At 29.0% G+C, this 23,711-nt stretch overlaps 1 protein-coding gene across 10 annotated transcripts in view; it reads right to left on the bottom strand.

Annotated features, from left to right (window-relative positions):
• Positions 1-646: 646 nt before the first annotated feature.
• The window catches only part of LOC126868586 (uncharacterized), a 41,210-nt gene continuing 18,145 nt past the window's right edge, over positions 647-23,711 (bottom strand). For 5 of the 10 annotated variants that reach the window (XM_050624209.1, XM_050624205.1, XM_050624210.1 and 2 more), the window contains 5 exons: positions 22,378-22,414; positions 20,409-20,551; positions 11,026-11,460; positions 9,604-10,077; positions 647-9,450 (listed from right to left, as the gene is read on the bottom strand). In XM_050624209.1, coding sequence (XP_050480166.1) covers positions 9,379-9,450; positions 9,604-10,077; positions 11,026-11,460; positions 20,409-20,551; positions 22,378-22,414 — 1,161 coding nt within the window. In that variant the 3' untranslated portion in view covers positions 647-9,378. Of the gene's footprint in view, positions 9,451-9,603; positions 10,078-11,025; positions 11,461-13,080; positions 14,556-20,408; positions 20,552-22,377; positions 22,415-23,711 lie in introns of those variants that run through there. The other 5 variants (XM_050624207.1, XM_050624206.1, XM_050624211.1 and 2 more) reach the window with 3 other exon arrangements.

Raw genomic sequence — 23,711 nt, forward strand, 5'->3', positions numbered from 1 at the left:
TAGGTAGATGTTCTAATATTAATAAGTTTAGAATGCATTTATTGTGTCAATAACAAGTAGATTTACATTTAGCTAGAAGTTATTACTGGATAATTTTCTGTTTAATTTACGTGTTAATAAGAGAATTTAATAGGCTGACTTTCTTAACATCTTATTGAAAGAAAGCAAATGTGTGCATGACACCGATGAATTTATCACAATGAACACAAACAATCATATGTATGTATGTCTAGTGTCATTTAAGCACGTTATGTTGGATTTCATTTTTTATTGAACAAAAACCTTTTTAGCTATTTCTATTGTTGCAATTTGTTATCGAAACTTATTTGACTTATTTTTATTTAAAACAGTTCTTTATCAGATTAACGAAAGGAATTGAAAAATCGTGGTGACTGTTACGATGAACACTTTGTATACATATACAAGGTGAATCATAAATGCACGTCCATATTTCATGGTATGAATCTACAATCTACATATATTTACATGACGTATTTTTCTTATTTTCACTCGTAGGAATATAAGAACATGCTTCTGTTATTTTGAGAAAAAGAAATTGAGATATTTTGCATATTCCCAATTATTCAAAAGTGTCTTTTTAATTGGTATGAAGTACGAAATTAATAAGAAACAAGATATAAACATATAATATAACGATCAAGATACATTTAGGATTTGAATTCAAAATTACATTTTATTATCTTAATATGGACTAGTATAATATTACGATGTACACATTTAATAGCTTACTTATAATTTATAACTTATAATACATCCACAAACATTGATAAAGACAGTCATAATATTTTGTAGCATGTTTCATGACTGATGAAGCTATAGCGCAAGCTCTATTTATGTATAAGATATATTTTATCACTTATCGTATCGACATTACAAATGGTTGTGTTTAGATTATCTTACCAATATGATTTGTTTAAGGTAATGTTGTGTCTATCGTTTGCACTGACTTTACCCGATTAGTGATCATTATTAAATTAACATTTCCTCTCTCAAAATTGACTTTCCCCTTTCTATACAAAACTTCCCTTAAAATTAATATTAACTTACATCAAAAGTATATTTATACTAACCTAAATTGGCTATTTTTATGACATCTTATACGCTTTCTCTGTTTCAATATTAACATTAAACTGTTTTAATGAAACATTAATATATTTAAATGTATATGTATGCTCGTTTAATTTAGCTGAAATTGATGCATCAGGCTCATCTGTTCTTTACTGATATAAAGACAAGGAATACAATAACATCTAATTACGTTCAAATAACGAATCAAAAATTAATAAACACGAACTTTTATTTCACATGTTTAGAATTTACGTTTTCCATGATATAATTACTAACCATAACACCTTTTACATGTGTAATATTAGCCGATAAGATCTAACTATATTCCGGTAAATAAAAACTCGTTGTTTTCTTTTTTACTTTTTACTTTTCAGTTACGGATATTTTCGACAAAAATTTAAGTCTTTAATTTTATATAAAATCTATAAATTATTTATCTGTTATTTATTTTCGTTCTTCAACGCGTTTCTTTCTTCCTTTTTTTTTTTTTTTTTTTGGCAATACAAGTAATTTTCGGACATCATCACATTATTTATCGTGAATTAAAAATATTTTTTTTCAATTCTTTCGAATATAAACTGCTTGTTTTTCGAACACATGAATGTTTATTATTTGCTATAGTATGAGCATTTTTATTGGAGTATGTTCTACATACGTAAGTTTATTTGCATAACAATCATTTTAAATTTTAAATCGACGAAACTCTTCATTTACGATGAATGAAAAAAGCATAATGAAAAGACAATCTCTTGAATTTTCATTGAATTTTTTTTCTTATACGAATTATTCGATTCAATGTATCGAAGCTCTTTAAACAATTTGTCGAGAAGCGATTACTTTCACGTGTACATTAGAGTAATATGTATACCTAGTAACTCGCGTTGCAAATCTTTGCGGTTTCATACATATACATATATATATATATATATATATATATACTATATGTATAGCTATATATTTATATATGCATATGTATATGTCTGTAGTCTTTACTGCACAAGCAGTCATACGAAATTCCGTATAGTTTAATTTTCTAATTTATAACAGTTCTTTGCGTTGATATAATTCTTTTAAAAATTTTTTTTTTAAGTAATTACGTTAAATATATTCTGCGATTAACAGTATGCTATAACATTTTCAATACCGCGTATGTTTCTTATACGTTTAACACATGTTATGCAATGAAATGTGATATTTTGTATTGATATTACACTTTTAGAATTTTCTTTACGAATATGCTTTACAACTTTTCAACGCATAACAAAAGTAAATGCAGGGATGCGTTCAACTAATGAAAACTTCATTAACTTCACTGCTTAAAAAAAAACAAAAATGTTCTATCAACAACCACGCAAGGTCAGATCGACAATAATGTTATTTTGCGAATGTTATTAAAATATGGCTAAACAGACACATTCAGTCAGGGTGGTTCACGGTGGCTGTATATTTTATTTTATTTTTATCTTTATATCTATCTATCTATCTATCTATCTATCTATCTATATATACACACACACATATATATGTATGTATTTATATTTGTATTCATATTTATATTTGCATTCATCTTTATATTTATATTTATATTTGTATCGATTTTCGCATATATACGTAGTTATATGCGTACATATGTATACACGTACATATGCATGTTTTATCTTACTCTTACAATTAGCGTAATGACTAGATAAATTTCGGCCACCCAATATAAACATGTTTGATCCCATATATTTTATTCGTATCATTCCTCTGTTTACCAAATATATGGATAAAAATTTCCATGCCAAAATTCATTTCATTTTTATACATAGGACATTTGCATTCTAAATTTGTGTCAACGTTTCCGGGCGCAGTCTCCACATAACTCAAAAGAACATTTTATCGGTTCCCTTTTTCCCCGAAAACTTCGTCGATACACGTACAACACTTTGTATAAGGCGCTATTTTATCGTACGTTTTAGAAATATACGTATTCATACAATGAATTTGCAGATAAAAAATGACATTAAATATTTCGTAACGAAAAAGCTTTCGGTTGAAAGTAACAAAGTTAAATGATGTAAGATCTTTTATATTCTCAAATAATTAAAATGTAAATTATAAAATGACAGAAAAGTACCAAAGATCTAAAAGAAATTTATTTAGAGTTTACTTAGAGTAGATGTTTTATGAATGATATCTAAGTAAGAGAATGAAAAAGAAGTACATAATACTATATGTAAACGATTGTGTTCATGTTATGAACATAAACGTCCGAAAGAGTTTGACTGGATTTTTTGATGAAGGGAAACGCGCGGTGTTCAATATTATATGTGTGTATACATTTAATGTGATATGCGATGTGCAACACGCTGCTTACGTCTCTTACAATCGAATATAAACTTTCGAAATTTATTTAAGGCTTGCTTTTTCTATAATTCTGTGAAAGCACCCATAAGGATTAAATGTATAAATAAATCCTTCATGGTATAAAATTTATATCGTTATTGCATCTAGTCGTAAAATATGAGGCGAAAAAGGACTGTCTTAAAATAGCAATAAAACAACGTATCTGCACGACATGTATAATTAGATATCAGCTATTATGGCAAGTAGATATAAAATAATCTAAAGGAAAAAAACCGCATACATAGAAAAATAGTACGTGTATAAAGGTACGCGTGTGTTAAATCTATACAATAGAAAGATAGTTTGATTGAAAGTAAACATAATTATAAAAAATGCAATATATTGAAACTGCAATTGTTGACACGTTGATTATCTCTATCATTTTCCTCGTATTATAGAACAAAGCGTTTCTTGTCTTGACATTTATACAAGATAAATTAAAGAAACAATTAAAAGACGTTCGTGATTTACGAAGTGAAATAAGGTTTTTCCATCAAAAATATTGCAAGAAATGTAACCTTTTCTGAAGATATAGTAAATGTATAAAAAAGTATTGAGAATACGTTAGGACATCAGCAGAAATAATAAAACGTGCACGTGTAAAGTATCATATAAATAATCTTTTCAATTGAATAATTATAATTTAAGATGAAAAATACAAAAGAAGTGACTGTTATAAATATTACATATGTATTATAGTAATGATATTAATGAAATATTATTTATTATTAAGTAATAAACATTCCAAAGTACATTAATGTTGTTAGGAAATATTATTTGTTATTTTCGAATTGGTACATTATGCGTAATGAACTTTTCTCAACCACCTCATACGTACCTATCTCGTATAAATCAAATAACATTCAACGTGCGAACAATGTGAGTTTTTACCGAACGAAGCAAGAATTAACATCCTTTTTAATTCGTATATTTCTAATATGTATCGCTATCCTGTTCACTGTATTAGATCTAAAGTGATTTCCATTTATCTAAAATATCTATATTATGCAGAGATATTCAGTAAAATCCTTGTGAAGCAAAAGCAATAATGATTTCTGAATGATAATATTGAGTCAATAAATAAATGTAAATTATCTTGCATTAAATAGATTATAAACAGCAACATTAATCGTCTGCGATCAAAAATAGTATTTCTTGGGAAACGTATCGAGTGGATTTATATTATACAAAATGTATTTGCGTATATTTGTAAGTTCTTTCTAACTTTTTGAATGCAATTCCAAAAAGTGTAAAACATTTCAACTGAAATACGAAATATATAAATAACCACATATTAATAATTGAAACCAGATTTGTTATCGTACATAGGATTGTATAATTTTGAAATAAACATACAAATATAAAATTATAATTTATATAATATGTCCACTATGAATGCACAGTTGAATTTAAATTGAAGTTCTTGACGACAATAAACGATTCTGCGAAAATATTCTCTATTAAATGTAATTTATATAAAAATAAAATATATATATTATTTGTAGGAATTATTATTATTACTAATCTTCTTTTAAAGACGTTTCTTCTCTAAAAAATAAATTTCGAGAAACTTTTACATTTATCCTTGTTTTCGATTAATCGTAAATTATCATGAATTCATGTGTTTACGTTCGATATAAAATAAGGAATTGAAAAAAAGCGCAGTGCAAAATTTATTATATTTTTTACGATTGAAATTGCGCGTTTCGGGGAAAAAGGATAATCATATATGTATATATCTTGTCCGAAACGCGCAATTTCAATTGTAAAAAAAAGATATGAAATTTCGCATTGCGTTTTTTCACACACGCACGTACGTGCGCGCGCGCACACACACAATATATATATATATATCTATATGTATATAATATATGTGTGATATAAGAAATGTAAATTATATCAGTTTACTGTAAAGTGTACATTGGTGTATGTGGATTTATCATTATAGACTTTTGCTTTAATAAATGAAGCATATTTCCCGATGGAAATGACGACAGTAATTTTGAAGAATTTTTATAGAGCTGAATTATAATAAGGTATTAGACAAAATGGAAGAAATCAACTTTTTATACCAGTATACTGTTTGATAGAATTGTATTTCTTGATAGAGACATATACTTAAATTTAAATAAATTTTAACAAATTTACACAAAACTGTTGCATTATATGTATATAAGCATTTTTATTTGATTTATTAAATTTTTATGCGTTGAGAAACATAATTTCTTTGGTTGCAGCAATGTTCCTATAACTATCTTTAAAAATGTGCTGTATTTTTGTGTGCATTCGACAATATTGAATTGAATTTTTAAATTAAAACGTTGTTTGTCATTCATTTCAAATAGTGTTCCAACGAAAAACTGTCAAATCATTCTATCAGAATTAAGATGGTAGAATTTTCCACTCAGATCCGTTACACAAGCATGCGCATATTTTTATTTACTAAAACATAACTTCTGTATATGTAATAAAACATAAAAAAGTTCAATTCCAGGGCATTATAAATGGCACTGATTAAATGCAGACAAAATAAAATTAGTATAAACTACATTTTTGTACATATTATTTGATATTACAACAAACCGGTTTAAATAGGATTTGTAAAATCATATAATTCTTTAAGCGGCGAAATTATTATCCGTTTCAATTACTTTCTCTCACATTCACCCTTTCCTTTGTAATCGCTTTCCTTTTTGATTTCCTTTCTACATTTCAAAGATGTTCTATCGTGAATTTTTTTTTTTGTTTATGATAAAACAAAGATTCAATAAATAATAAAATGTATTCTATAACATAGATACTTCAAGGTTGCATCATTTTGCAAAATATATTTATTTTTACGTATATCATCTTTGGAATACACAGAATAGCTATGCAACAAAATAAGATTGCTTTAATCATTTTTTTAATATTTTGTTATGGAAAAGAATATTATTGAAAATTATAAATATAGTGCTGTATAATCATTGCGATTTAAATAATTATGAAGAGAAGAAAATAAGAAAAGAAGAGAAAACATTAATATGGTAAAAAATTTGGAAGAATTCTTATTGCGAGAAGCACGCAATTTTGCACTTAACTTACACTAATCAAAAGGAAATTTAATCGAGAATTTTATTAGTAGTATGCAAAAAATGTCGCAGTTGATGTATTTCTTATATTATGAATTTATTAAACGATGGCATATTATTTAGAAAGTTTCTTTTTGAAGCAAATATTAGGTTTTAATCAATCTTGAGGTACCTATATACATACATGAATTATTTTAATTTCTCAATATCTTAATAATAGAAATATAAATAAAAGGACTTGGAATAGGTATCTAGTATTAGATACAAAAATGAAGAAAACATAATCCTATTGTACAACAGAAGAAAGAAGATATTTTCCTTGAGATAATAAAAATATAAAAGCAAAAAAATAACGAGGAATCTCTATCATGAATTCGGTATTGTTGTTTACATAAAGAACAAAAGTAATTTAAGCTTTTTTTTCGTAATTTCACTTGTAATCTTTTACAAATATTAAGCTTGATATTCTATGAAAGTTTATTTAGAAGACAGAAATTATTATGAATTGAAATTTGATATGCGCGAAAAGGAAAATTATTATTACGTACATATCATGATAAATAGTTAAGAAAATCATGCGATCTGACATATCATATTTAATATAGTTATTTAATGTACTTTGGCATTGAAATTTTATCAAACTTTCATTAGAAATCTTAAGATTTGCATATCGCGTATCTGTCGTTAGTTGAAGTGGAAAGCTTCCAGCAAAAAATTGATGGAACTCAATGGGTGCTGATGCGCGGTATTTACATAGAAGAGAACTCCTCTCCATGTTAATATTATTTAGTTACCATTTGTAAATGTTAATAACCTTTCAGTCGTAATATTACATAAAATCGAGATTAAAACGTCTTTTTCTTTTAAGTTAATTTATATTCGATAAGTAAAGAGTATCTTCTAAATAGTTTAATAAGATCATGTTTCAATCGTGATAACTGTAAATGCTTGTATAATTAATGAGATTGCTCTCGCTTGATTACATTAATTGTGAAAAAATGATGGAGTAATATTGCACCATGTAAGTCGGTTACGACTGACGACATTAAAATATCATCATCCATCAGTAATAAAAATAAGTGCGTTCATTTTTACGCAATATGTTACATACAGATGTTGTTTTGTTGATCATATATTTACTTCAATAGCAATTCATAGAGTGTTATGTTCAATTGTTAAACGAAATCTTGAACTTAAAATTTCGAAGTAAAATTCTAAAAATAATTGTTCATATTTTCTGTATTATGGTATCGATACACAGAAAAATATTTTTCTATTTCCTAACGTGAAATTTTGTTGTTAAAGTTTTTTTTATCTTACAACAATTATCAAAGTGTAAGTAAATTTAAATTTAGAATACAACATTATGGAAAGACACCTTGTTAAAGTATATTTAGCGTTATAATGTTCGGTATAATAATTTTAACAAAGAAAGAAATACAGAATTTTCGATAGTACATTTTGATGCCCATACAACGTTGAATATTAAATTTCTTTCTATGTATCAATAATACTTGGTATTAGTAATTTGATTTGATCAAAGCAATTGTTAACAACAACTAAAAATATTCTTTTATCAAAAAAGATATAGTTCTGAAAAAGATCACTGTAAACAAACATTTTGTTGATGTAATGAAATGTTATACGGAGTACTCTTCAGTATAACTACCGTGATATTTATCGCGACACGTCGTATTCGAAACATTATGTAGTAGACAGTAGATCTTAATATTAGTCAAAATTAAAAAACTAAAGGAATTGCAACTCGCGGATAGAAAAGATTAAATAAACGATGTAATTTAACATGAAGCCAACAAAATATATGAAGGCCCTTCCAGAAACATACTCCGTCGTTAACTATGTAATGTACAGAGAGTTCCAGCCCTGCTCTAAACGGTGGTAAAGAGCTTTGTGCTATGTATAATCGTGTGCACTGCATATTTCGCTTTTCTTATCGCGCATGGAATGCGATTCTCGATGCTGATTTCGCAACATATATTATTTCTGTATTCATTGTGTTTGAATACATGGAATTTAATTACTCAATTTTTTGTCTTCCTCTCTGTATTTGTTTCGCAAAAAGAGCTTCTGTAAATATAAATGTCAATCTACTCATAATTTCCTTTTTGTAATAAATTATTTTCTCATAAATACACATCACAAACTATTCTTTAGTAAAGACTTGAAAACAAATATACACAATGAATGAAGATATACACAAATGTATACACATATAAAGTGCAAGCAACACAATTATTGCTCTTTACTTCAAAAGTTGCTTACATTGCAGTCTTTGAAAATAAATATATAATAACACCTTTTCCACATATATTATAAATAATTTTCCCAATACATAAAATATTCCACTATTTTGTAAGGCGATAGAAAATAAAAACACATTAGACAATGGTGAGGAAGAATCGATGAAAATTCATCAAACGTATTTTCGGTTTGCAACAATTGGTTGTAGTTTCAGCATCTGGATATTATGTTTTAATAGTTGTACGAATATTAGACTGGAAAACAGACATAGAGAATCTCATTCATAAATAAAATGTTTATGTATATATTATGTATATATATATATATTTTTTTTTGCTTTATGTAAATATTCAATATATTAATATTTGTCGCAACGTGTTTACGTAAATTTTGTTGCTTTGCTAAGCAGGAGCTGGTGAGAATATACGAATAGAATTTCACAAGAATCGAAACACAAAGCAATTTGCGTAGAATAAATCTGTACAGAGAGTAGAGTATTGAATAATATGGTAGTGGATGGCGGATGTATTGTCTGTTCACTACGCATATCAGCCAGGCAATCAAACGCTTATATGTACACTGGAGATTCCTGGCCAGTTAGTAGCCTAAACATCGACGTGGGCATCGTTTTCATTAATATCTGAAATAAAATACAATCGGTAAGAAGCGTATTACAATAACAATTGTTTTAAATACAAATGTAACTTTCAATATATTGCAATAACTCGCAAGTTATGAAAGTGAATGTCTTTGAGGATAGGAGTAAATTAAAAAAGAGAAAGGTGATACATACTTCGCCAACGGATGTGGCAAGAAGATTGACGATCTTCTCGTGGGGCACGGCGACGACGCTTTGATTGTTAATTTCGATAATCCTATGACCCACTCGAACACCTCCTCTTTCAGCGATACCGCCTCTTAGTAGACTACATATTACTCCATTCTGTACACTAAATCCTAACTGATACTTTGTGTCAGGTCTTTTGATTTTGACCTCGACTACTGGCGCGCACGGGACGACAGTTAGCTTGACGACTGTCTGATTTTTTGAATTCTTGATGTAAGTCTGACAAGTGGAGAGAGGCAAGCCAACTAATGAAACACCATTGATGGCTATTATCTGATCACCAATATTTAATTGTCCGCAACGAGCAGCCGCTCCGGCTGGTGCCAAATTTGCAATTACAACTGTCGGTAGCATAGAACCCCATCCAGATTCAACAATTACTACACCCAAAATTTCGCCTTTCGCCTTTGGTACCACAACCTGTAAATGTTCAATGATACAAATTTGTTAATTTCAATCAAAAAATCATAAGTGATTACTATTTTACTTAGCCTCTTTAATGAATAGTCTTTTATGAAGTGATAAGTATAATCTATCTAAACGTTAATTTCAATTTGAAAATTATTTTTCATGCATAAATTGGACGGAGGATCCACGCAGGGTTTCATAAGAAAACTTATCTCTGCTAATACTTTTGTTCGTCATTACATATATTAGGTCAATTAATAAGTTCGTGTCACTTATTATTTTGCTATTTAGAAACATTTAGTTTCGATATCATTCGCATTTTCTTTAAATGCCAATGAATAGTTCGATTTAAATTTGAAGACTTTAAATACTTCTTGAGTGAATAAACTTCGTCAATAAAGTTGACAAAGAATCAATGCAAAGATAAAAAAATGGCAACGGCAAAAGTTGCCCACGTCTTACACTTAGCCTTCATTTTCTTTAAATTCTGATCCAGCTACAGAATAATTATTCATCCATATTGATACAATAATTCTTCAGAAATTCTGCTGACCAGGATTAACTGTAACGGATAAACAAGTTTGACCATTGCCATTTCTCATCTATACACTTATTTTTTTCAACTTCCCTATCACATTTGCCATAAATGCTAATAACATTTTTTGTTACTTGAGAGATGCTCTGAAATGTTCCGATACTCAAAACTGGCTACATTTTAACTCTTCTTTCCGAATAGGTACAATCAGGAAACTATCTCGTGTGAGAGAAAACATTTTTTTTATAAAAGGAGCAAATATTATTCGTAGTATTGTTCATACAGTTCGTTTCCTTCGTATTTCCTTTATGATATTGGACGATATTAACAGATCAGAAATTACGCTCGCGTCAGGGTGATTTTTCATAGTTTATTAGACAGAATATACTACTAGATTATATACAGTATAGAAATGAACGAATTACCTCTTTTTGCATTTCCTTTTTGGCAAACATCTGTAGTTCGTCACCGAATATTTCTTGAGAATTGAGTACTTCCTGATAATCCATTTCTTTTACGAAACTATGATCTTCTATTCCATTTGCTTTAAGGAATTCCATGTAAGCTACTTGAAATGCTTGTCCGATGCTTTGTGCAATAAATCGGGCTTCTTCGCTTTCAAACACGTGACAAATCATCTTTGGAGTTCTGTTGATTTTCGGCGCCTCTTCCATTTCGTGTGGTACGAATCGTCTTCGTGCCATTAGCACCACTACATCACCAATATCTGCTATATAAGATATTGTTCTTAACGCGTGATCCATCATGATTTCTTTTAGATCCGTATTCAAAACCATGATCTTTTCCGTCGAGATGAACAAATCAACTTCTGTGCTTGGTTGAGTTTCGCCATCCGGTGCCTGTACGTACAAATTTTTATTTCTTTATATTTGAATGGCATAGAAAATTAAAGCACTGAAAGTCTATTTTACGTCGACGTAAAATAGATTCAATGACAACAATTACGAATTTCTAAGCTGAATCAACGACAAGTATTTATGTAGTAACCTTTTGAAATTGAAACGAAGAAATTCAAACAAGAATAGTATGAAAATATTATACGATTGTTCAACTGATTACTAGGGTAGATGTAGCAAAATGGATCTGAAAATGAGGGAATTCGACGATTGTAATTCTTACTTTTTATATTACTCTACTACCTACACTATCAATAGCTACCTACACTATCGATCTTCTTTACAAACAGAGAGATTAATCTTTAATTTTTATTTAAAGGGAATATATGTATGTAACTACTGATAATATCTGTTTTTAAACCAACACATTTGCCGACTGTTTGAAAAAGATTTTCACAAAGGCAGTTATCAAAAGTAATTATAAATGAAATTAAAAAGTGCGCGGTAGTTCTGGATTTGTTGGTCTAAAGATGTCTTCTATTCTATAAAATTGCAAGTATTATTAGTAAAATAAATTTATTAACGTGCTTTCGAGTATTATGTATATTTTTCAATATGTATTTTGCATCACAAATATTGTCAATGAATTTTTTATGAATATTTTCAAAAATATTTACTTAAAAAGGAAAAATTGTGAGATTAAACACTAGTTATCTTGTCGTTTTTGTCTCAATATCAATTTATTAGCAAACCAAATAATTTAAAGCTTATCATAAAAGTATTATCATCAATAATATTGTCGTCGAATTTATTAAAAATCGTGTAGAGTAAAAGTACTAAATGGAAGTTCCTACTTTCAACTACCTACATATTTTGTTTCGTCTTATATCTTTGTTACACATGAAAAAGATATTCAATTAAAATGGTATTGTAAAAAATACGTACCAATGCCTATCACGAAGAAGCAGCATGTAGAATAAAATAAAGGAAGCAATTAATTAATTAATTGAGATTAACAATATTATACAGTAAAGAACAGTAAGAAAAGATGCTGTAAGTTTACTATATATCATGTTTAAATTTAAGACAAGGAATGATGCACAATATTGAAAATGCGATTGTTAGTAAGTTTGGTGAAATAGAATTCACGTCCATATGTATTTTTTCTATACTAATAAACTTGAAATTCGAAACTTCCGTAAACCTGAGAGTTTAATAAGAAAACCTAATCAAATATGTGTGTCACGTATAATTGTGAAAAACATTATACATTCAAAGTACAATTCGTTTAAATAATCATGTCTAGTTACACCCATTTTCATTGACAACGAGTAAATCTAGATAATTTTCATTTAAAACAATTAAGCAATTATTAATCTATCGAAGAAAAATATTTTTCTCTTACATTATCTTTGAAATATTATAATTATCTTATCCTTCTATCTTATTAATACGTATAAAAGTTTACTTTCTTCTTCGTTTCTGCTTTAAGCTCTGATCTTCAGTTGATTTTCAACTTATAAGAAACTGTTACTTGATAACATGTTTCAGTCAGTGTTGCGAGACGGTAATAATCACTGAATTTTACTTCAATTGTAACGTAAATTTGATAAGTGAAAAGTGGCTCTTTAAGAGAATACGTATATAATAGGTAAATAAGTAATAAAAACGTAAAATTATTAGAAATTGGAAGCTTTTTTTTTTTTTTTTTTTATTAACGTGGAGGAAATCCGCACGGACACCAGGTCGCTTCTGGGGAAAAGCGGCGTGGTAGTGTCGGACTCCAACCGACTAAAACCTCCACGATGACCGTCCCGGCTGCGATCGAAAGGGGCCCGGGAACCGGTGTGAGCGATACACCGGGCCCAGAAATTGGAAGCTACATTTTAATGGAATAAAACATTCTGCTTAATCTGAACACTCGCTAGTATGCCACGCTCCATACGTTGAAACCTGCATCAGCATCGGACTTGGCTTATTAACCAGGACAATATACGGATTCCTGCACCAATTACTGGTCCTATACAGGCGAGTTATACGCGCAAGACTTAATTATTCTTCCTTTCACGTTCTTTCGTGCGGTTGGTTCCTCGCGATAAACATTGTTTTTCATTTCTTTTTACGAAAGGAAGCGTCTCTTAGAAAACACTGTAAATTGATCAAGCAATAGTTTCATCACTTTTGAAAATAATCAATGTTTGACAAAAGATGTCTAACATTATCGATATTGCGAGATGTTGCCATTCTTGTACATATCCTAAAAGGTATCGTCACACGTTTTTCTTACAATTGAGGAGAAAAAAGACGATGTCAGAAATGTGAAAAGCTTGCGTACACCTGACAGATTTTCGTGGTATATCTTTCTGTGGAATAATGTCCTTTATTAAGTAAATTATTTTTTGCATCTTCTATTTATTACTTTATCTTGTTAACTGTAGCATCCACTACAAAGCATTTGCTGTGTATTACTACGAGCTATCTAAGAATTTTCACTCTTCGATACCTAATTTGCTATTTAAAGCGCTAAAATTCTTTCTTTAAAACGAAGATATATTTATTAGAGTATCGGGCGAATAATTCAATTTGAAGGATTCAAGAACTAAGGTAAGTAACATGTACGTAAAGTACTCGTTGTCAGTGAAAGAAAGCGAAGGTGTAATGTAAAGAGAAACGAGAAATAAAAAAAGCAATCTGTTGCAGGTAGGAGAGTCGAACATAACAACGATTATAGAATAGAATATAATGATACATCTAAGGGTTGGAGGGCGGACCTTGATCTTAGTCACAGCCTCCCGCACTATGTGGTTGTTAAGGCGCTTACGTCTCCCTTCCTCTTCAACTTCAACCGATCCGAGAAAGTGAAGCCTGAAAACGGTGGTGGGCTCCATAGAGCCACTGATCGGGGCCAGTTTTGGTTGGAGCCCCACAGTCTGCGACTCGGACTGGCCCCCACCAGATGCGTTCCCTATGAGTTCTTCACTCGAGTCGCATTCATCTTCCTCGAAGCTTCCTTGCGATGCAACGCTGCACCGACCAAACCCTTGCTGCCCCCCATAGTTTAACAGCGTAGCCTGCATACCCGTAGCCATTGGCCCCTCCTTCCGTAACGATAAACAAAACAAATGCTCTTGCTAGTCACATTACCACGCACCACCGACACCACGAGCAAACGCGGACAATTTTTTCGTCTTTTCATTTCCCACTTTTATTTTTCTTTTTTTTTTGCTTTTCCCCTACAATGCATTTACATTTCTCAAATTTACTGTCGTTCTACTCTCTCCTCTATCGTGTACATTCTTCACCACGGCAAATACAGAGCTAAACTCGATTCGGGGCAAAGAAAATTCATTACGTTTGATCTTAATCGGCTTGTTATTTTCCTTTTACCGAATACGTACATAAACACATTAATACACGATCGGTATTATATTTGTTCTATTTCGTGTTTTGGTTGGAGCAAGTGTGTTACGGAATAACTTGACGTTTGCTAAATATTAACTTTCAAGTATCGGTATGATGGAAATCACACACAGATCAGATCGAAATTCGTGTGAAGCGTTTGAAGTATAAGCCAACAAACTGTACAGAACCACTGAATTGTATACGATAGAAGCTGGTACTGTATCATGCTTCGAGATGTTGGCACTCGTCATCTCACACAGAGAATGTCCTATCGTTGTTCAAATCTAGGACATCGTGCAGATCTGTACAGATCTATACATTTTTAGGATTCTTAAGAAACATTTGAACATTTAACAAATTTAATAATATTCATTTTCATCGAGTTTCTAAGCGTAAAATCGTATATGAGTTACGAATCATTTCCTGATATATTATGATGATATATCTTGAAATCGAATTATTTACAAATTCTTTGATTATATGGCACTTTATAAATATCAATTTCAAGTAAATTGTTTGCAAGAATTATAGAAATATTAACAATTCATAACTATTAATAATATTTTAAAACTAAGTCCTGAAGCAAGTTCATCTTTTAACGACACATTTATCTTAAGACGCCGTGTGTTTCTAATATTTATATCGTCCGTTTCAGATTCGAAAATAACGCAGATATAATGAAATACATATATCGCGTTCTTAATAGAAGTGACGTTACTTGGAAAATCCATTTTACGAGTACGCTTCTTCTTGTTGATAAGTTGATTATCAGAATAACGTGTTATTATGTTCAGAGCGCGTTACTTAGTTTCTTGCGTCTTCGAGTTGTGTGACTTTCGAAGTTAGAGTGTGATACGTGCAATATTCTTTCTTTCCTCAAAAAGTATCTAAAATTACCTTACATATGTACGTGTTACAGTGAAATATAATAAAATATTAGCTTCGTTTTATCAAGGTTGATTTTTACTTTCTATAATATTTTTATTATATTCAAAGGCAAATTGAAATTAAAGTGTGACATTCTTATTTCGGAATTAACGTATCAGTTCATATGCTAATGTGAAGCACACAAGTCCATCAATATAAATGTACTTTATACATTTTTTTTTCCTTCTATACTGTGATTTATGTTACACGAAATTTTTATAATACACGATCGTGCAGAAAGAGACATAGTGTTGCGTACAATCTACGAAGCAAAGTAGGGCAGACAACTATGTATACACAAGAAAGTAATCGTAAAGGAGCCGAATAAATATGCCTCTTTTTCATGAATAATACCAATATATTTAAAATACATTGTCCGAATTTTCCAAGCATGTAAATACATGCATAGTAAGTTAATTTTTACCAATGTGATCACACAACGATTGTTTTTCATTGTGCTTTGGTTTGCAAAGGCCATAATCTTATTTTTAAATCTTATTGTATTATTAATTTATCACTGGTATATACATGGCATAGTTAACAAAAGCAACGTTTTTAATTGTTTGTATTTATAGATGTATGCTTGTATTTGGTATTTTATCCAGCTCCTATCCGAGACAGATAAACACAGAGAAACATCAAAATCACATAAAAAAAGTGAACGATAGGTAGGTGGTGGTGGCGGTGGTGGTGGTAGTAACATGAGGAAAGGGTGACTATTAGAGAACATTCGTACTTTTTTACGTAGTGATCAATTTTAATGCAGATCAATCCCCAAATTAGTCTTGTGTACAATCAAACTATGTCTTAGTATTCGAATATTTCCTAAAAAAAATTCATTTACAGAATGATTAAACAATATTGTGTAATTATGTATATAAAAATGGGAAGAATTTTCAAAATTATATAAATAAGAAGCAATAGTTCACATAGAAGTTGTCTAATAATGGGAAAATCATTTTATAATGTCTAATTTGATAATTAAATGTCATTTCAATACACTGTAGTATTTTTGCTAATTTATTTATCAGTAGAATATTTAACATAATACTTTTATACAAACGGTACTGAGCAATCGTGTTATCACTATTATAGCATAGTATGTTACACGTTAAGACTAATTTTTGAAAAATATAAAAATTCCGAACAGATTGTTTGGGTGATCATTCTGCATGTAAAGCATTATAAATATGAACATAGATCCCGATATGTACTTATATAGTTATAGTTTAAAGTGTTCTTGCTATTCGAAATTTTACTGTTGTTATTGGAAAGTTTTAAGTTTAATATTACAACTCAGCTTTGAGAAATACAAGTTATTTGTTATTCCAAATGACTTTCCAAACGAACAGGCAAAAATTTTCATACTTTATACTTTTATACTGCAGCAGATTATCCTGTATAATTTTAACAATAAATTATGTAATTAAAAGACATTATATTTTTATACATAGATAGAAATATCATCTTACAACGCGGTGTAAACCATGTTATTATAATTATATTTAAATTACTTTCCTCTTTTAAACATCAATTATCTCTCTTAAGTTTAAAGTTTTTTAAGAATCTCGACCAAAAGTTTAATTCAAGATATTAATTATATTTTACTTTAATTTATATATTTACATCGATATTCGCATTTTTTGAGATAGCATCAATCTGTTTTATTCGAAACTGCTCATTAAATATTTTATGTAAAATTTATATATTAGCTAATATAACATCTAAATAACATACGATGCGTAACATTGTTCTCTTATACTCAATTAGTAATATTTTGTATAGAAATTTATCGAGAAACTAAGTCTTCTATCTTTTTTAAAGTTTTATCATTTTATGTAACTTTTCTAGAATATTGTAATTAGAAAATTATTCGAATACTAATCGATTGAATTACAAAGGTATATGATACTGTATAAAATAATTCGGTGTAAAGATGGAACAAAACACTAATTCATCAGAAGAGACGTGATCAAAGCATGTGTGTAGAAAAAGCACAGTCAAATGCTAATAATGTAAGTATTTTCTTATACCGAGTGAAACATGAGTTTATGAAAAATACATAGAGAAAATTCAAAATTACCGTACCTTTGCTTTCTTAAAAACAACGTATCTGCCTGGTATTATAATAAAATACAAAAAATATATCGTATTTAAATAGAGTATTTAGAATCCACAACACGATCAATTTCTTTAATCAATTGATAATTCATCTTGCTGCTACTTCTAAATTATTAACATTCTATATTAAAATGTTGATTCTTATTAGCGATGTTTCATTTCATGTTAAATATTTTAAAATTCCCAGCATATCGAATCACGTGTTCTTTTTTTTTTATCAGAATTTAAGCAAGATAATCTTTTTAATATTTTAAATTCAAAGTTTCGTTTAATATATAAGGTTGTTCGAAATTATTATTTCTATTTTATTAGATTTAATTCGATCGTTGTTCATTTTAAACAGTCGTATCCGATAATTCAATTAAGTAAAATGTTGGCAATCAACGTGTTGCTGATTCAGAAATTATTCGTTTGGTGTACATTAGTCAATGATTTCTTAATGTTATATTACCAGAAATTACATTTACATAATATAGGATTAGAAATCAATAAAACAAGAATTGCGTTGAAATTCTGAGGAAAGGTTAACTTCGAATATAATCCTTCGTTTTCGCGATATTCCTAACTTGTGGGAAAAACTCTCAGGTTTAACTGAAGTATCTTAGCAAAAACTTTAATTTATTTTCTTTGAACATACTTTTTTATACTAGGCTATTTATCAGCTAAAATTTAATAAAATACATATAAATTTTTATAATACATATCTTTTATGACATTCTATATTGCATTTTATTGTACATGCAAGGACGCGTCAGTGCATTATATTACTGTTATACACATAAATCGCATATACATACATCTTATAGAGCTACCGAAAAGATATTACACTTCTATAAGTATTCAACATAAATCATTTTAAACAATAGTTTTCTTCATACATCTCATATAAATCACCGTAATATTTAACAGCTTGCATATATTGCACAGATAACGCAATAGGTATAAACGAACATATATTATGTATGTATATGTAATAACTATCTACAGGTATAAATAAAAAATACCGTGAAGAACAAATAAGAGACATTTGATTATTCAAATTATCAAATTTTAATCCTATCTAAAGATAAGACTATCTAAAGATAAGATCTAAAGACCCTATTGAATTCAATGCAATATATTCTTTATAGAGTGTTTGATAAATGGAAAGTTTCAAGATTAAATAATACAAATATCAAATATCAAAATGATCCCTCGTACAATCGTGAAATTAATATTAATTAAGGAGGGAATCAGATATTTAAGTAAATTCACTCGATGTACTATTATGTTTGAATGTTCCTGCCATTGATCTTATAATTATTTTATACATATATGCACGCATGAAACCTCGAAGTGAAAGTTAGATACAATTAATATCTTAAGAACTTACTTTTTATATTATTTATTGAGAGCTATGTTGATATTAAAAGAGTAAAAATCGAATGCGTGTCTTATACAATGAATGATCGAAACTCGATAATTAATTATGCACATTAATATTCTATTAAAGTACGAATCATTTTGTTTTCACGATCGAGAAATTTCACGTTTATCAAACACAAATCTTCTATAAGTAGGAGTTATTCTTCCCTTCTTGTAATCTTTCCACAACATAAACCACTTTTCGTATATACAAACATATCTGTATTGACAAAACAAAAAATGAACAAAAAAAAAAAGGAATGCTTACGATAGCAGCAGGTCTTTACCTATGAATTATGAAGTTTCGAAGGAACTAAAGATCTGCCATGCATTTACCGAATGAATTGTGCAAACGATACAAATATGTCTAATAGTGGACAATCTACCCTTACTTCGCAGTGTTGCAATCGTTTATAATAATATTATAAGTAACGCGCGATAAATGCGAGAGTTATGAGAATTATACGTGATCTCTACCGCGCACATAGAGCGTAAATGAGTGTATGTAACGTTTAACTTGACGTTAGATATCCTAACATATTTAAATATGTTGCTAATTATAAATACATATGGTTACGATCAGATAACCGTATAGAATAGGGCTCAGCGATAGGTTTCATCGAAATAAAATATATAAGAAAATTCCACATCAAATTAATTGCGTTTTCTAATTTTACTCTTTCATCGTTTGTAATTTTGAAGTAAATTGCGTGTAGAATCTTTCTGACATCCTAAATACAAAAATACATGTCATGTTCTTTGCTCTTTCTTATGCAAGTTACACGTTCTATATCCTACCGTATCTTCAGCCATATATTTGAATTATCTCTTAATTTCTTATTTTTGAAAGGAATGTTAATAAGGATGCTGTAATTGAATGAACAATGTAGTTTTCGTATTAAATAAATCGTAAAAAATCGCTTGGTAAATTACTGTTTCCGCAAATCATATTAATTTAACGTGGAATAATTGCCAGATCCTATGATATCAAAGAAGTAAAAATATAATTTTGAAGGAGGGAAACGAAAGAAGTAAGACGTAAGGTAAAGAGCATATGCGTAAAATGCAAACATATAATAAGAAAATGATAAGCGTACCTTTATCCTAGACACAGCTTCCTCTGCCTGACACATACGAGTCGACTTGGTAGGTTCTCCTTCGCAGACGAGCTGAGTAGATCCGAGATATCTGGCTCGGAACAATACTCCTTCGATCAAAACTGAAGAATCGTTGAGAAGAGCTGAAACGTTCAAAGAAACGTACCATTTAGACTTCTCACGCGATCTCTCCTTCTTCAAATTGCCGAACAACAAAGAATAATCGAACGATGACTGAACAAGTCTAATTGAAGACGCGCGTATTGGAACAGGAACGCTTCCCATCGAGGTTTTATCATTTTTTAAATTGTCTGTTAACGTTATATCCATATCTCTTATTAACCAACTGTTCGCTTGATGTCATTTTCTGATCTTTTCTAGACTTCTTACAAAATTACCAATTCTTTCTTGTTTCGTAATTAAGTATCAAAACGGTTCTGTATGCGTTGAAAGTTTTGGTATAGCAAGCAAGTATAGTACAATTTTAATGTTCTTCATGGTTCTTTAACATATTCTAATAATGAATACGTTCTCTGGTTGATTTATTTAATTTATTATCTCTTTAAATTCAACAACTAATGTCAGGCATGGAAAATTGGAACCTGCTTGAATATATATGTTTCATATATGAATATTTATTTGTATCACATAAATCTTTAAATTATAATTATCAATTATATTTAATTAAAACAATATAATTTCCTTCCTTTGCACTTCTTATTCTTCATATTTCTTATACTCCATAGTTGATTTCTTGTAATAGTTCTTCACTAGTTTCAATAGATCTAAGCTTGATCCAAAGTTTCTAATTTTGTATAACTAATATTCGTATACAATTCAGTTATATAATGAATAGATAAAATGATTCCACTGAAATGGACATTCTTAATTTTTAGCTTTTTCTAACAAATCTAACATCTAAATAGATTATAAGTACATCACAGAAGTACATTTCGTACTGTACTGATCAACTTCCATAAATATTCTCAGAAAAGGAATTAGATCAAACAGTTATCAGCCGATCGGATATTATCAAGCTATCTGTCGTCATCTTATCAAAGGGTTTAAAGAGATACAAATTCATGCCTTCCAAACATGCAGTGATGTTAATATTTATAAATCAGCTAGATAATTTGCTTGCTACAGCAAAACTGTCGCGTAAAATTGAAAGCAATGTTGTTACTTAAGTTATCCATTAGTAATCTTATTTAGTATTATTAGTAATCTTATTTTTATTCCTTCCAAATTTATAGAAATAGCAAAATTGTAAACATAATTCTTACAGTCTTCAATCATCAATGTAAAATCAAATAACTTTCAACAGTTAACTGATTATATTACAAGTTCCAAATTTGAAAAAAATGATAAATTTTACTTTAAACTACCTACCGAGTATATCCAACAGGAATGCAGCAAATGAAAGACACATTTTATACATTTATTAGTATGTACATAATTTGAAAATGAATAGTTAAAATAATCAAAATGATAGAGTTAGGAATATTTTTTAGAGTTTGTTTTGAATCGACTATAGAGTAAGATCATAGAAGTAACATTATCTATAGCGCCACATAAACATTAATCTTATTGCAGAAGATTAAATAAGCATTAATTAAGCGTTTTTGCTTTCTTAATCGATATCATACAGTATCAAATAAGATAAAAACAATTAATTTCATATACCTTTAGCTTATCATGAAGTTTTCTAACATAGCAACGTTATATTTTAATTTTCTAAAATACTTGTGATAAGCGATCTTTTTCTGATTTATCACTATATTTCTATACTATTTACAACCAGAAAAATATATCACATGATATTAAATAACATTCCTCAGTGAGTAATAAAAATTATTGTTATATCACTTATTACAAATATTACAAAATTATTACGAAAAGCAATACTAAATAATGAAGTAACATGTACTTTGTATGTATTCGCAAAAAGTATAGAAATAGTTTTCATTACCTTCTTTATTTCTGCTTTTCTTCTTCTCTTCTTTTTCCTATTAAACATAAAAATATTTGCAATTACTTCACTACTAAAACAAGCGAAAATTCATCATACAATATTATGGATACGTGCTTTTGCAAATTATATTTTGTACCACTTATCAAAGCTTCATTCATGCAATAGTTTTTCAAATCTAACTGTCTCGATAAATAAGTTTTAAAGAAATATTTATTGCAGCTAATGTATAGTTAAACAAGTTTCAAAAGACCTTAACCCGAACCATGAGTCTCTTTTTATAAAATTAATAATTAAATTAAACTGTATGAATGTATATGCTTTTTATTTCATTGTTTTTGTATTATCTAGCTACCTTAATATCGCGATATTGTTTTAATATTGTAATATTTTTCAAAATGCGATCTGAAAAAGAAAAATAAAAGACTGAAAAATAAAAGATAAGGCGATTACTTTTTTAATAAAACCGTACTTAAAGATTACCGTTACCATTTGGCTCTACTTTATTTGCATTACGAAAATAACGAAAACTGTTTTGAATTTGTTAATATGCATGCACTTGTGACGTACTATGTAACTATCTATCACTACTTCGTGTTTGCATAGTTTGTAAATTGCATTGATATGTATCTCCTTAGATTAGTATATTATACAATTCATATTTAATCACCGAAAAGGAAGAAAAGATGGAAATTATATACGAGGGGTTCAGAAGCAAATCAGAACAAGTCCATTAGCATTGAAACCGAAATAATGAAAGTTTTTACAATTTATATGGTTGTAAATATAAATATTAAAAAAGTGATAATACTAATAAAGATACAAAAAGCGATTTTTATTATAAGATGACATAGGAATAAGCTTAACCGTAAGAGAAAGAAAAGAAAACGCTATGTTTTTTTAATAGAAATCAGATTAAATCAAAGAATTGTGATATGTCAAATATTTGTTCGGATTATCACTTTCAAAGCCACTGGCATCAAAGTTCATTTGATTTACCTTTGATATGAATGCTAGTGTTTTTCCCATTTACTGTAGGCAAGATTCGATAAAACCTATAATAATGCAGCGGAGTACAACGTATCAGATCAAAATGTGTTTCTTTTTAATTTCTTTCGTGAGTCGATACTCTGGACATCGAATATAATTCCTTCTTTACAACTTTCTTTACAACAAATTTTGCTAATTATTTAGAAAGCTGCCGCCACATTGAATTTCCATAACTTTTTGATATGTCGTTAAGGGCATGATTCTAAGCAATTTTTTTCTATACACGTAACCGCCACTCGATCTTAGTTTCCGAGATATTCGCAGAAACTATCGGTATCGTTACA

This window comes from Bombus huntii, chromosome 8 (genome assembly GCF_024542735.1).
Source record: "Bombus huntii isolate Logan2020A chromosome 8, iyBomHunt1.1, whole genome shotgun sequence".
NCBI lineage: Eukaryota > Metazoa > Arthropoda > Insecta > Hymenoptera > Apidae > Bombus > Bombus huntii.